The sequence below is a fragment of the Sander vitreus genome, chromosome 1, assembly GCF_031162955.1.
Source record: "Sander vitreus isolate 19-12246 chromosome 1, sanVit1, whole genome shotgun sequence".
Lineage (NCBI taxonomy): Eukaryota > Metazoa > Chordata > Actinopteri > Perciformes > Percidae > Sander > Sander vitreus.
In genome coordinates this window covers 9,571,139-9,586,111 of record NC_135855.1, presented here as the reverse complement: position 1 = coordinate 9,586,111, position 14,973 = coordinate 9,571,139, and the positions used below count along the sequence as shown (strand labels likewise).

General features: G+C 42.4%; 1 protein-coding gene across 1 annotated transcript; it reads left to right on the top strand.

Annotated features, from left to right (window-relative positions):
* Positions 1-11,943: 11,943 nt before the first annotated feature.
* fgf3 (fibroblast growth factor 3) lies at positions 11,944-14,723 on the top strand. Its single transcript, XM_078256672.1, has 3 exons — positions 11,944-12,352; positions 13,165-13,268; positions 13,601-14,723. The coding sequence occupies exons 1-3, from the start codon at positions 12,109-12,111 to the stop codon at positions 13,982-13,984; spliced, it is 732 nt and encodes a 243-aa protein (XP_078112798.1). The 5' UTR covers positions 11,944-12,108; the 3' UTR covers positions 13,985-14,723.
* Positions 14,724-14,973: the final 250 nt, after the last annotated feature.

Here is a 14,973-nt window from a genome sequence, read left to right as displayed (position 1 = left end):
ATATTAAATCCTATACTGCTCCAACCCTCCATGCGATTAGTTCTTGCTGTGTTCAGACCACAGGTTTTCTCCCACGCTGTCTCCCTCCTCTCTGCTCACTCATTGTTCCTCCCTCTCCGCCCAGCTCCTTTGAATCCCCCTCAACCTCACCATCACCGATATGTGCCTCCTCCCCAACCTGTTCTCCCTTAGCCCAACACCCCCCCCCCCCTTTCATCCCAGCAATCACAAAGTGAGGCTAGTAGTGTTTCAGTGTCACAAGCTGCAGCATTCAGGTGGATATGGTGTTGTACTAATACTGGCTGTTAAATACCAGTCAGCCATCACAGCTACAAGAAAACAGCTAGTTAAATCTGAAATGACACCTGATACCCTTCTCATATTTCAGTTCATTTTAAGTTGAACTGAAATTTAACATTTTACAATTACAATTACATTTTTCAAAACAGGATCAAACTTTTTGAAGATATTTGTGACCTGGGAACTCTGAGTGGCCTTGTCCCATGACAGCATGCTGGATGTGCTGTTATCTCCAGTGGTGCACAACTACCCTCTGAGATCTGCCTTATCAACACACAGATCTCAGAGGCTGAGGGTAAATGGTGTTTTATCTAATGTACTTCCACCGATTCCCCTCAGGAATGTGTCCTGTCCACATTTTTATTTATTTTATACACTATCGGAGTCAAGATGTAGATAGACACATTATTAAGTTTGCAGATGATTCAGTGATTAATGACAAGGACACTAATCACGGTCTAGTAATGGTTTTATTGACTGGGGTAAGCGCTCATTCCTGAACATAATTGTCTTTAAACCAGAGAAATGATTATTGATTTCAGGAAGAAGCCTGCGCTAAGTTCTCCTGTTTGTATTCATGGCCAGGCTGTTGAAGTTGTAGCAGTAAAAATATCTCGGTACAATTGTAGACCATAACCTGACATTTGATGCCAACGTAGATGCAGTTTGTGCCAAGGCCCATCAGCGTATGCACTTTTATCTGAAGTTGAGAAGCATTGTGAAAATGTGTAACAAAGTTTGTTGAGTTATTCCTCCTAAACAGAGCCAGAGCCATGAGGAAAGCCAAATCTTTCATGGCTGACCCACTTGTCCTATGAATACAGGCTGCTGCCATCTGGTCACAGGTACATTGTGAGACATTGTAAGATTAAGAAATTTTAAAACTAATTTGTCCCTGTTACCAATGGTCTCATAATACATTGATGTGATTTGTCCCTTATGATTATGAATATTAGTATTTGTACATCTGTATGTTATGTTGTCTATCAACTCTTTTTATGCTCTGCTGGCTGTAAAACAAATTCCACCGGATTTCACTCTTTTTGACCGGATGTCCGTTACCTTCTTCTTTCTTTGTGTTGCCGTTCTAAACTGCTGTGGATTTATGAGGACTATGGTTAACTGCTCCTCAGATCTCAGCATGGTAAATCCAGACAGCTAGCTAGAGTATCTGTCCAATCTGATTTTTCTTTTGCACGACTAAAACAACTTTTGAACGTACACATGTTCCACCAAAACAAGTTCCTTCCTGAGGCTATTCTGCAGAGGCACCGTGGCTCCGTCCGGCGCTTAGCACTGCCCAAGATGATTGTGATTGGTTTATAGAAATGACAATAAACCAGAGCACGTTTTTCTCCAGGAATCACCTTTTCTTCCCCTCTCTGACTTTCCAACCACTGCGCTTTGTTGCTCATATGCGTGTATGTGTGTGTGCGCTCGTGTGAGACTGCAGGGTGGTGAAAACCTGGTACAGTATGGAATATCATTCATTTGGGCATTCTCTCAATACGCAAGCACAATGAATTTGATAATGAAGCACTGACATAGCCTTTGAAAAGAGTGAGTCGATAGTTCTGACTGATGTTCTTGTTGTGTTTTTGACAAAAGACATGAAAGTGGAGTGAAATTAATAATTTAAAAAACTGGGTGGGGCATCCCATCCTCATTTAATGACTCCAACGCACATGAGTAGAAGTATTAAGTAGCAGAGGTAAAGTACAAGTACCTCAAATGTTAAGTACAGTACTTTGGTAAATGTACTCACTTTCCACCACTGGTAACTGAGTTGAGAAGTTAGCTAATGTTAGCTAGTTTAGCTAACATTACATATGAGGAAGTTGGTTTCAAACCGTCCGAATGGATTTTTACTTTGCATTGTTCTGTTCAGCTACTGTGCTGCTACTTTATCTGCTGGTTGCAGGTTAGGTAGGCTGCAGGTAATCAAACCTGACTCACGGAAAACTCTCGCATGCCATGGACAATCATTTTCATGTAATTCACTCTAGCCTGAGCTACAGTGCAAATAAAAGCTAGACACATTCTCCAAGGTCAAGGGTGGAGGGTTTCTTCTAGTGAATGTCACATAGCAGACAAGATCAAAGTTGTGATTTGACCATAAAAATGACACAGAAATGGTATTTATTGGCTCCAATAAGGTTGATGCTAGCTGACTCCTCAACACTTGCATGCAGGTGAGAAAAACGCTTTGGCAAACTGCTTGGAGAGCCAGCAGAGAGGCCTTAGAGAGGCATTAACATAGCTGCAGCATGTAAGCTGAAAGACAAAAGCAAACAGATCGCTCCCTCGAGTGCCTTCAAGACAGGTGTCTGTCATCTGGAGAACTAGCTCGCTGAGTGATAGCAGCCTTGTCTGACAGGCAGAGTCTGAGAGTAACCTGGTGGACGCTCACTGACTGTGGTCTTATGGTGTGCAACGCAAGCTGCATCTAATTCACTCACACTCACCTCCAATGGTAGCATGAATCTCTCTCAAGTGAAGAACTTGAAAAACTACCTCATCCATCTTCCACTCACTCAGCCAGCAGCCTTTTAACGCAGCGCCCCCTGCGGAGCAGCCAGGGTTTATTCTTCAATTGATCGTTTAGTCTATAAATTATCAGAAAATAGCAAAACTTTCATACCAGAATTTCCTGATTAATCAATAATCAAAATAGTTTTCAGTCAATGAAAGAAGGTGATGCGTATTTGTTTCAGGACTCTTAAAAACTATAACATCTGAGAAGGAAGCATCATACACATCAAACCTCAATGTATTTGTATTCCATGTTGCACATGATTACGTAATATTTTAAAAACTGTAAATGTGTGTTCACAATTACAGTATAATAGACGGAGAGTTGCTACATTCTGCTAAACCACTAATTAGACAATGAGTCGGAGTTATATTTATCATTTTGATTGATAACCAATGTAATAATGTTGTTTATGGGGAAACAAAAGCTTCAGAAACAGCCTGCCACAGATAAACTGCTATTTAAACACTTAACACCACAACTAATTTACTGTTCTCCACAGTGACCGTCCCACCCCCAACACTCACATTGATTGTGTGTGTGTGTGTGTGTGTGTGTGTGTGTGTGTGTGTGTGTGTGTGTGTGTGTGTGTGTGTGTGTGTGTGTGTGTGTCTATCATAGCCATTGATGGCCTCTAGAGTTTCATCCTTCCACAATCATTTGCCTGTTGGAAGGTGCAGCCACTCTGCAGGCATCTGAAACCTGCAGCTAACAATCAAAGAGCTGTAGGAGTATAGGACAGACCTATCTGGTTACAGAGGGAGAGCGAGTGAATGAGAGACAAAGAGTGACAGTGCGAGAATGAGAGAGAGAGAGAAGCGAGAAAGAGAAAGCGTGTAAGAAAGAGAAAGGGAGAAAAATATTACCAAGGTTGTTATTTTCATCCTCTTCTCCAGCTCTTTCAGCATTTATCTGCTCACTCACGTTTCTTCTATTCTGCATGAGAATCGATTTATTCTACAATGAATACATGGGAGGCACAGACTAGTCCCACTGTTTGCCTTTCTCCCCCATCCTCATAAAGAGATTCCTTTGACTTTGATGTGGCAGAGAAGGCATGTCAGCTACTGTCATGCTACTGTTCAAATATGTTACAGTGTTAACTCCAATATCACTGACACATTGTTGGGACCTAAATCAATCATTTATTGCCAGTTCAGTTCAACCTGCACCAATGTGAAAGATGTGGGTATTTGGCTCTGCTGACCCAGTGACTTCAGAGGAGCTTTTTCTTTTACAATTGCTAACTCCCAGTTCTCTTTTTCAAAAGACACAGCCATTCAATTCAATTTTATTCATAGTGTCAAATCATAACAGAAGTTATCTCGGGACACTTTACAGATAGATTAGGTCTAGAATTAGGTCTAGAATTTACAGAGACCCAACAATGTCCTATGACATGCTGCTCTTTGGATGCTTTTATATAAGCCTTAGTGGTCCCCTAATGCTGTATCTGAAGTCTCTTTCCCGAAATTCAGCCTTGGTGCAGAATTACAGCCACTAGAGCCATTCCCACAATGAGCTTTCCTTAGTATGTGCCATTTCTGTATCTGTAGCTTTAAATGCTATTGAGGAGGCGAGAGGTGGAGGGTGGGAGTGAGGCCTTGACCAACTGCCATGCTTCGCTTGTTTGCAAGCCATGATGTCTCTCTCTTTCTCATGGGCGGGCCAAATTCTCTGGGCGGGCAAAGCAGAGAAAAGGAGAGGTAACCTTGCCCCTTATGACAACATAAGGGGGAGATTCCAGATTCGCCCATCTGAGCTTACTTTTTCTCAAAGGTGGAGCAGGATACCCAGGGCTCGGTTTACACCTATCGCCATTTCTAGCCACTTGAGGACCGTAGGCAGGCTAGGGGAACTCATATTAATGTTGAAAAACCTCATAAAGTGAATTTTTCATGCCATGGGACCTTTAAACCTCAGATAGACCCTGGCTCTTGGTGAGTGGAGAGAGAGAGAGAGAGAGAGAGAGAGAGAGACAGAGAGAGAGAGAGCAAGAGAGAGAGAGAGAGAGATAATAGAATGATTAACAGTGGCAATTAACAATAAAGATAATAGAACTATGACTAGTAATAATAGTAGCAGCAGTGCAGGGTGTAGTAGGGCCTAGCAGGGCGCTGAGCAGGAACACAGCAGCAGCTGCAAACACGATCCTGGTGCCACCACAATCCAAGGAAACCTGTGATTTTGGATGGGAGATTAACTGTTGTGCTGGGCTGCATCAGTCATAAAGACAGCCCTGTGAACAGTTTTGAAAAAAGGGAACTTGTACAGAGAAATGTGAGTTAGCAATTGTAAAACAAAAACAAAAAACTAACATACAATCTGTATTTGGATATCTTATCTGGATAGGGAAAAGTGCATTAAATGTTATAAAGTGTAAATGCACACATTTTGCATTTACATTGCAATCAGGAAATGGGATGGCATTGCGATTTGATCTCAGCCAGGTGTAAATTTTACAATGTAATTTGTACAGTGTGAGCACTTTAAGAAATCAAGACTAACCCTGTGTCTAGACCACAGTGTGTCTAGAGAGCATGTCAGATGCGTTTTTCACTCACACGTCTCACCAACAGCTACGCCCTCCTTTTAATCTATTCAGCTGTATGCACGCATGTCTTAGCCCCTTCTCACAACATTACTACAATTTAATTTACGTGGAGTCTGGTGGATTTAGCGAACGCAATTTCGCAGATGTTTTTATGTGTTTAAAAAGGATCTTTCTCTTTAACAGAAAGGTCGACCTCCTTAGAAATCCTTTCCATAATGTTGTCAGACACTTAGAATATTAATCTGAGCCTGTCAGGGGCAAAACAGAACTTTTGTGAAGGTAAACACAAGCTGGACAATTGCCCTATTAACTTACATTGTAAGTTATGTTGTTCCCATCAGTCACTTAGACAGATAGGAAAATAGGGTCCAGGTTGAAAAAAACGGTAGTTACCCTTTGAGGGTCACACGAATAGTGTGACCTGCAGAGCTAGCACTATTGTTTGTAACTTTTCCATTGGCTCTGATTACCTTGTTACAGTATAACGTTAGCGTGGTTAGCAAGGCTACCAAAAAATAGCCTCCAGATGCCTTCATCTGTCTCTGTCTTTAATGTGTAGCAGTCCCTCAAGATTATCCTACATGTTTGATGACAGGTTCATCAGCTCCACACACCACATTTGCATATTGAGATAAACGTGGGCAGAATCAAGATATGGAGAACACTTCTACTACCAGACGCAAAGGCCCCATAATCAGATGTCATTATTTGGATCATAACAGATCACATGGTCTAATGTGGTCAAAATGGCATCCTGCAGAAAGAGAGAAACAAATGTTTTTTAAATTAACAAACTTTTTTATTTTGTTTTAAATTAATAGAATAGAAACATAAAATGGAAGTGGCACTCTATCATAAGATCGTCTATCATTTCTAACAACTGCTCAAAAAGATACGGAGTATCAGTGCATTCACAGTGCCCTTTACTGTGAGAAACTGAGCAGACGGGCTCGGTGGGGGCTGGAGGTTGGCTTTAAGATTTAAAATTTGAGCAAAGCTAAATGTCTGCTGCTAAGTGACCATCAACACATATCTGAACTTATTCTACCAAAGTGACAGCTGCATTAACAAATATTTCATCCCAAAAAAATTACCAAGGGTTTCTGTGTGAAATTTAATTGAAAAACAAAATGAACAAGTACTTTGGGACATACTGTAGAATTCACTTACTTACGAGGTTACAAATGTTAAGTTGTTCAATGTAAATGTATTTTCATTGTAAAAACAGCGTTGCACAGTGAAATGCAGTCCCTTTATGCTACACTAGAAAACAAAAGACAAAACAAAAACAGTAGTGCATTCCTGTAGGGAATCTTTTCAATTTGCATCAGGAGAAATGTAAACCACAGCAACACAAACACTGGTGAATTCTCTGGGCAAATAAAATGGTTGACATCTTAACAATAAAAAATCAACATCAGAGAAACATTTTCCATCAACTTCAACTACGTTTGAGCGTGAAGCATCATTGATGTAAACAGAGTCCGCCTCCCCTTGTCCCACCGGAGTCCTGTACTGTTGGCGGGGAACACGCCAACACAGGATGCCATAATGGAGCCAGGTCTCTGCAAGATGTGGGCACAACAGTCTCTGATTTCCAGAGTTAGGCTAGCCTGAGTCCTATTTCATCCATTCCACTTTCCTGTGACCGGACATCAGCCAGCAGCAGGCTGGGTACTGGAACAGCCTTAGATCAAAGCTGGGCCAGCCTAGCTCTGTTCCCAGCTCTCTTCCCGGGGCGGTCACACCGCCCTCAGTGACGCTTGGTCCAGCCGCTCTGGCTGGGTGGTCGGAAGATGCTGTGGGAAGTGTTCGTCTCAAGGTCCGCTGCTCTTAATCCAAACCCTGTGCTTCCTTTTCAGATGTTGATGAGTGTATGTCTGTCATACGGCCGTACGTACTCCAGTAACAAAAGCCACAAGATAATAAATTAAAACAAAAATGTATCAAAGTCCATGGGAGCTCCTGGCCGCCTCAGCTACATGCACCACCATCACTGTGGTAACTGTTATTGATTCTCTTGTTAAGACTGTGCTGTGGCAGTGTTCAAGGAAATGTGATTGCTGGCAGGGTGACATTCACCTGCAACACCTTTTCCTTTTTCCAGTCATAGAGAGATGGTCGGGGTGAAGATTGGGGTTCAAATCTTGCATTACACTTTAGATTTAACCTCTTGGTTAAGGTTAGTGAAAGATTGAGGGTTTTAGTTACAACACATCCTTTCTTCTACTTCAAGTCAGCATTAGACCATTTCCTTTCCCAAACCTTAACCAAGTGCTTTGAGTTGCCAGTTGGTATGAAGGGTTTTGCAACTTTGGAGACTTTCAATAAATGTTCTCTTTATGCTGTTTTTTTTTTTAGAGTCAAGCAAGAATAGCAAAAGACAACAGTAGCCATACCTTTCCACTCTTAATGCCAAAAAAGGTCTGTAGATAGTTTTCCCTTCCACTAAATTTAGAAAGAGAGTTTCTACTTGATTTTCTGTTCATTTTACCTGTAATAAAACAGACACTGAACATCACACACATCACAAGCCCCTTTTTGTTCATCCCAGGAAAGCTGAAATCTCAACTTTAAGTCAAATGAATTTCTACATTTTCTTTTTACACTGGTGGGATTTTTTTATGATTGTGCAACTGAATTATTCTAAATTGTGACTTTCAGTTGTATTTGGAAGCTTTGGAAACACCATTCACCACACCAACATGCCAATATTGAAGACTAAACTAGGTGGAACAGAAATAAAAGAGAGGGAGACAGAGGGAGGCAGAATAAAATAGTTGCCAATTTGTTTGCTGTGTGCTGGAACTGTACTAGACTTCTTTCTGAAGCGCCTGACAAGCAGGTGAGATCAAAGTCATGGGGACAAAAGAGGCTCAGCAGCGATTTGTCAGGAGACGAGAAGCAGCGGCTGGGTTCAGCCCTCTGATCACCGCCTCACTAAAGAAATCTGTCCATGAGAAAAAGTACAGCAGAAAGGGTTCAAAGGTCATTTTGATTTGCTCTGGATTACTGGTACCTCCTTTTTCCTCTGCTAAAAGGGGGGTGGGGAGGGGGGCAAAGAAAAGGACCTGGCTAATAACCTTTGTATTATTGCAGAAAAGAAACCCTTTTGTACCAAGAGGGTTTTTTTGGGTGGCGGTGGGGGGAGAATTTTGGGGAGGTCAATTAAAAAAGGAGCCCTGAAATTCTTGCATTCATTCATGGCTCGAGGAGAGAAAAGGGGGAAAGTTAAAATGTATGCTTTTGGGTTTTGTCTCAGAGCACTTCATGTGGCTGGGTTTGGATTCATTTGTCAAGTGGATGATGGAAAAAGGAATGGTTGGAATCTGAAATATAATAATCACCAATATTCAAGAGTTGGCCAAGCTGCGTTTCTTCAAGCTAAAGTATTTATCATTGTTTATTCTAAACACAGGTGTAAATACATTAAAATGCATTGGGGTTCCTGATCACTCCGGCCACATTGGGAGGCGGTCAGGAATGCAAGTGTGCAGTGTAATGTGAACTCGAATGGCTCCCTGACCACATTGAAGGACCAATTAGTCAACTTTGTATTGTGTAGATAGCAGAACAAAGCTCCTAAACACAGTTGATTTGCCTCTGCCAAATAACTCGGACAAGGTTCTGAAGTCTGTACCCGAGACGAGGCATCAAACAACTGCTACAACCCTCTTACAGCTGATGGCTGAGCACAAATGTGTATTTTTTTCTGTTTAGCTGCAGATGAAGTTTCCCCAAATTCAAAAGTGAGCAAGGAAGCAAAATCTAAAAGTGCCCTAACCCTAACCTGACCCCAATGGAGGTCTTCAAGGGTCCACTTTGTTCTCAGTAATCAAGACCCAACCCGGGACTCTTGTCCAATTGATCCAATTGGGTTGGTAGGGTCTTGTTTCACTGCCACAGGTCTCAGGTCTGTGTGTCAATATGTTTCAAGTGGATCAGAACAGTCCTGAGTGTGCTCCACATGAGCTCTGATAACATGGCAACGTCCATGGTGCAGGAGAAAATGTTTTAGGAAATCAGTGCTTTGCAATCAGTTTCTATGAAGATTCATTCTAGGACAATATTATTATGCTATATTGCTGCTGTGGCAATGTTGGATGAAATGCTGGTCTCAGCCCAGACAAACATTTTATCATGTCTAAAAAATAGACTTCTGTGAAAACATGAAAATACCTTTGAAGATGCAACCCACTGCTGAAAATATGCAGATTGGACTTTTCCACTAAGGTTAGTGTAGGGAAGTGTCAAGACTCTGAGTAACCCTAAGCCTGCAAGCCTGCTCAATCTGGATATAAGATCTTAATGAGGCCAAAAGCTTGGATTCTGTTATATATAACTTTAAAACAACAAATGTATTCTAATGTGAAGACGAAGATGTGTGTGTGTGTGTGTGTGTGTGTGTGTGTGTGTGTGTGTGTGTGTGTGTGTGTGTGTGTGTGTGTGTGTGTGTGTGTGTGTGTGCTTATTGCTGGGATGCTTTGTGGGCGGCGTGGAGGGGAGCGTAATTAAAATAGTTTCTGAGAGAAACAGCAAGCCACATCAGAGGTTCCACCCTCTTCCAGCATTTAACCACATCAAGAGCGTCTCACTTAGAATTGGCCACCAGAGCAACCGCTGATACACACGGCCCGGCTGATGTTTTGGTGTGCTGTCTGACTCGGTCTCGGAGGCATAATGTGCACACATTTGTAATTAAAAGAGAGCTGCCTTTTCTGATCATCGGGGTAAATAGAGTGACAGAGGCAGCTAGCTGGGTGATGTATGGGAGGGGAAGACAAATTAACCATCGACTCTCTGGGGGATTCTCAGCAGAGGCCTTCATAGCAGCAGTTGAGCAGCACCAAAGGGCAGAGAGATTTGTAGATGATGGTGCTAATTACCAGAATGCAAACCATAATGTGACCAAGATGGAAGCAATTTAGGCAGTAGTCATTTAGCCTGCTGCTCTTCCGCCCACCGGCTGCTGCCTAGCCAGAGCCGGGACATTAGGATGGGAAAAGTCTGGGACAATCCATTGCTCGGGTGAAGGAGGAAGAATTAACGCACAGCAGAGAGGCTCTGTGGCAGGAGGAGCACATGGAGAGAGCCCTCGGACAGAACATTCATTTGTCTTTTCTTTTGTAATCTCACATCAACAGAAGCGACCCTTAACATTAGCGGGCAATGCTTGCAGGTCAGGAGGAGGAAGGAGCATCTAAATACTTGAGAACAAAGTAGGCTGCAAACTTTGAACTGCTGAGAGAAGAGGTTGGGTTTGATTCCCAAGTTAACCTGCAGTGGCAGCCTGTCACCACCTCTGGAAGACCTCTGTGGATCTCTGCATCACGTGCTGGACTGTGCAGCCATCATGGAGCTGTAATTCAAAGCAAATTACAGAAATATTGACATCAGCATCTCCTGATGGGTTTACTCTGCAAGCAGCGGTGGAAGAAGTATTCAGATCCTTTACTTAAGTAAAATTACTTTTACCACACTCTGTTACAAGTAAAAGTCCTGCATTGAAAATGTTACTTAAGTAAAAGTGTGTAAGTACTGTCAGGAAAATGTACTTAAAGTATTAAAAGTAAAAGTACTCAATGCAGAAAAATTCTCATGTTTTAGAAACTGGAAACGATCAAAACAGTTGTGTGTTTAATAGTCTAATCATTTCAGCTGTTCAGCAGTTATATTGTTGGGCAGGTTCAATTATAATAAAACATCAGATTTTGTGTGCAAAAAATCTTTATTTAAAGTAGCTAGTAACTAAAGCTGTCAGATGAATGTAGTAGAGTAAAAAGTACAATATTTCTCTTTGAAATGTAGCAGAGTAGAAGCAGAAAGTGGCATGAAAAGAAAAGACTCAAGTAAAGTACAAGTACCTCAAATGTGTGCTTAAGTACAGTACTGGAGTAAATTCCACCCATGTCTGCCAGCACCTGTTCAATTGGGACAAATGTATCTATACTTCATGTAGCTGTGGACCATCCAAAAGTCAGTTCTTAACATTTTTGTTACTTCAGAATGCTTCCTAAAATGTCACAGATTTGGAAGATAAAGTTGTGTCTGAGTGGCCAAATGAAATCCTCAGTGTGATGGATATGAGGGATACCGCCTCAGGTTATAATCTAAATATCTGAATTCAACAGAGAAATTAATTCAGTAGAAAAAGCTCTAGTAGGCTATGTTCAGTTTTGTGAAGGTTATGGTAGCTCAATGATTCATCAGGACATCCAGCAACAGTCTTATTCCTCACCTGTTGCAGTGGCTGCCAGGCTCAGGCCGCCTGTATAATTTGCGATGTCTAATTGCTCTTTCAGGATATTTCACAAGAGGAGTTCAGAGGAGAGAGCTGTTCCGCACTCAGCCACTGTGTAATTTTATCCACGCCGCAGTCTCTCACTTCACACAGAGCTGATACCTTTTGCCTCCCCCTTTCCTTTGTATCAATTGGTCGGAGTTCAGCCTATTGTCGCCACAAGCTTCTTTTATATGTGCGCTCAGTCTGAGCACAGGCTCTCAGTCAGATCCGCAGGAGGGATTTCAGCTGCTGCAGCAGAGGCGAGGAGCGGATCCCAGCTCGGGGGCGGCTGTGCTGTCAGCGGTGTCTCTCGGGCTTGGATGTGCGCAAGGCTGGCCCTCTCGAGCGTTGGGGCCCCGACACTTTAATGGGACCCCGAGAGTCGGGCAGGAGTTCTCCGTTTTTTCGCCACAATCGTCGCTCTACGGCCATGCCACAATGCTGATGATACCTGTGCTGGTGTTGCTGAGCCTGTTGGATCCCGTTAGTCCCCAGGCCCGCTGCGCCCCGGGCCAGGCTTGCGACCCCCGGCAGCGGAGGGACGCCGGGGGCCGCGGAGGAGTGTATGAACACCTCGGAGGAGCGCCGAGACGAAGGAAACTCTACTGCGCTACTAAATATCATTTACAAATCCATCCAAACGGGAAAATAGATGGATCACTGGAAGAAAACAACCCGTTAAGTGAGTATTTATTGGGTTTTACGCACAGAGAACTGCACCTACAAACTACCAGACTAATATAAGATATGTTCATATGTTTTTTTTTATCAGTGCCTTAGTGCACATTTTGATTACAAATGTGGGGTCAACTTGTTTAATGAGTTTTAAAATACAGATTTGTGGAATGAAATTAAACACTTAAGTTGTACTTTGTGGTAAATTAAATATATGCTTGAAATGTATTCAAATGTGCAGTATTTAATATATGTGTAAATGGTGTAATTTATTTGTTTATTTTAGTAACCTATATTAGTATATGATTAATCTGATCAGTTTCACCATCAGTTACTCACTGAACGCGTCCGTGTGTGTGTGTGTGTGTGTGTGTGTGTGTGTGTGTGTGTGTGTGTGTGTGTGTGTGTGTGTGTGTGTGTGTGTGTGTGTGTGACATTAGAAGTATTAACATCCTGGCGGGACAAAGGCGCTGTCCTGACGGATGTATGTATCTAATCAGCGACCATAAGAGGCTTTCTACAGCGCTGAATAGGCCATTGACTAATCAAGCACTGATTCAAAAAAGCCAATAAACATCCTGAATGGGGCGGCATGAGGTGGCAAACAAAACCGGAAATGAAGTGACAAAGAAGTTTTTGTGTGCTTTTCATGTTTTATATTTGAGTCCACCTTCCAAGACGTATTGGTGGGGTGATCAATAAATCTACAGAGCAAAAAAAGATCTTAAAAAGAAAAATGGACTCATGATGAATTTTTCTATTAAACAGACCACTAGACAGCCATACGTCATTAACTATTGTATGTTTCTCTGTGTCCAGGCATCATGGAGATCACAGCAGTGGATGTGGGTGTTGTGGCCATAAAAGGGCTTTTCTCTGGCAGATACCTGGCCATGAATGATAAAGGCCGGCTGTATGCCTCGGTGGGTACAGATGTCATCTCATCATTTAATGTGTCACTATTGTGTCTCTTCAACACACAGGCAGCTCCTGATTCGCCTACAGGCAGCAGTTAAAGGCCTCCAATATGACAATGCAGAAATAGTTGGTTTCACATGCTGTAATGTTTACCTGCTGTAACATTACATGTTTCTCTGGAATAAATGGTGTTATTGTATGACTGATAGCAGTGGCAGAGGGTGTCATGGGGGGCCACACAGAGCTGAGCGGAATGAGGTCGTCCTGTAAATCAAAAACATACGGCAAGCTGCAAGACAAATGTGGCTCACTGTTTCCTTCCTTCTCATCTCCCCAGGAAGTGTTCAACAAAGAGTGTGAGTTTCTGGAGCGGATCCATGAGTTGGGGTACAACACGTATGCATCCCGCCACCACTCCACCGAGCAGCCGCTGCCACCAGGGGGCGTCAGCAGCAGCAAGCGTCGCGCCAGTGCCAAGCGCCAGTGGTACGTTTCCATTAACGGTAAAGGGCGGCCACGCCGAGGCTTTAAGACCCGAAGCACGGACAAAGCCTCCCTTTTCCTGCCTCGGGTGCTGGGCAACAAAGACCATGAGATGGTGAGGCGGCTGAGAGACAGTCAGAGCGCACAGCACCACACTCATCACCACGGGAGCCGAGGAGACCGCAGCAGACGCCAGCATCGTGCCAGGAAAGGCCGGGGCAGACGGCCAGATGACTGAGCAGCTGACCCCTATGGCCCTCTGACTCATTCAAACATGGACCCTTGATCTAGGGCCGACTGTAGCCTAATGACAGTGGAGGATGTGGAAACACGGTCTGGCACCTGCTCTCTGGATTAGCACAAGGTTTTGTTGTTGATGCACAGAGAGAGAAAAAATCTATAGAAGAAGGGAAGACAGAGTGTTGGGGAACATTTATCATATCTTTCACTTTCAGGAGACTTTGACACACACACACACACACACACACACACACACACACACACACACACACACACAGCTGTATAATCTTCAAAATGCTACTGTCCTGTAAACAAATGTATTAATATAGTTGAAGACATCCATCTTACTTTGTAAAAAGTTCTACTTTTGTATGAAAAATCATTTACTATCAACTTCACACAAAGCAAAAAGCCTTTCAAAAGTGGTTATATTATTGTAAATACAGTATGCACTATGCATGGACAGTGACTTTATAGCTTTTCAGTTGTCAAAAGCTTAAATGACAGTTTATTATACAATATTTAGCTAATTGGAAGTGCTAACAAATATGACAGATATTGAAGAGAAGACTTTAATCAGCAAAGCACTTTTTGTCAGATTCACATTAAGAGGAAAGGGAAACTCAGTCTGAGACGGGGTCTGCTGTATTTTTGTTACAATGTGATAGTCTACTGTCTGTAAACTGAAAGATGTTCTTTGTATATTTTTTTTTACTAATGATATGAATATTTATTTGGTGCCTGTGTTGTAAGTTATTGATAATAATATTTCACCAATGTTGCTGTTTGTTTCATAGTTTTCACTCACCACCTGCTCCAACATAAAACACAATGGTACTGACCCAAGAAAGCAACTGACTGATTTGTTCCAACTTTCCTTTAATTAGTTCAAAGACATTTTAAAAGCCAAAGTTTGTCATTACAGACCCCAAATTGTGTTATTTTCTCTTTAAAATAAGAAATGTTATTGTGGTTCAGAAAAGAGAT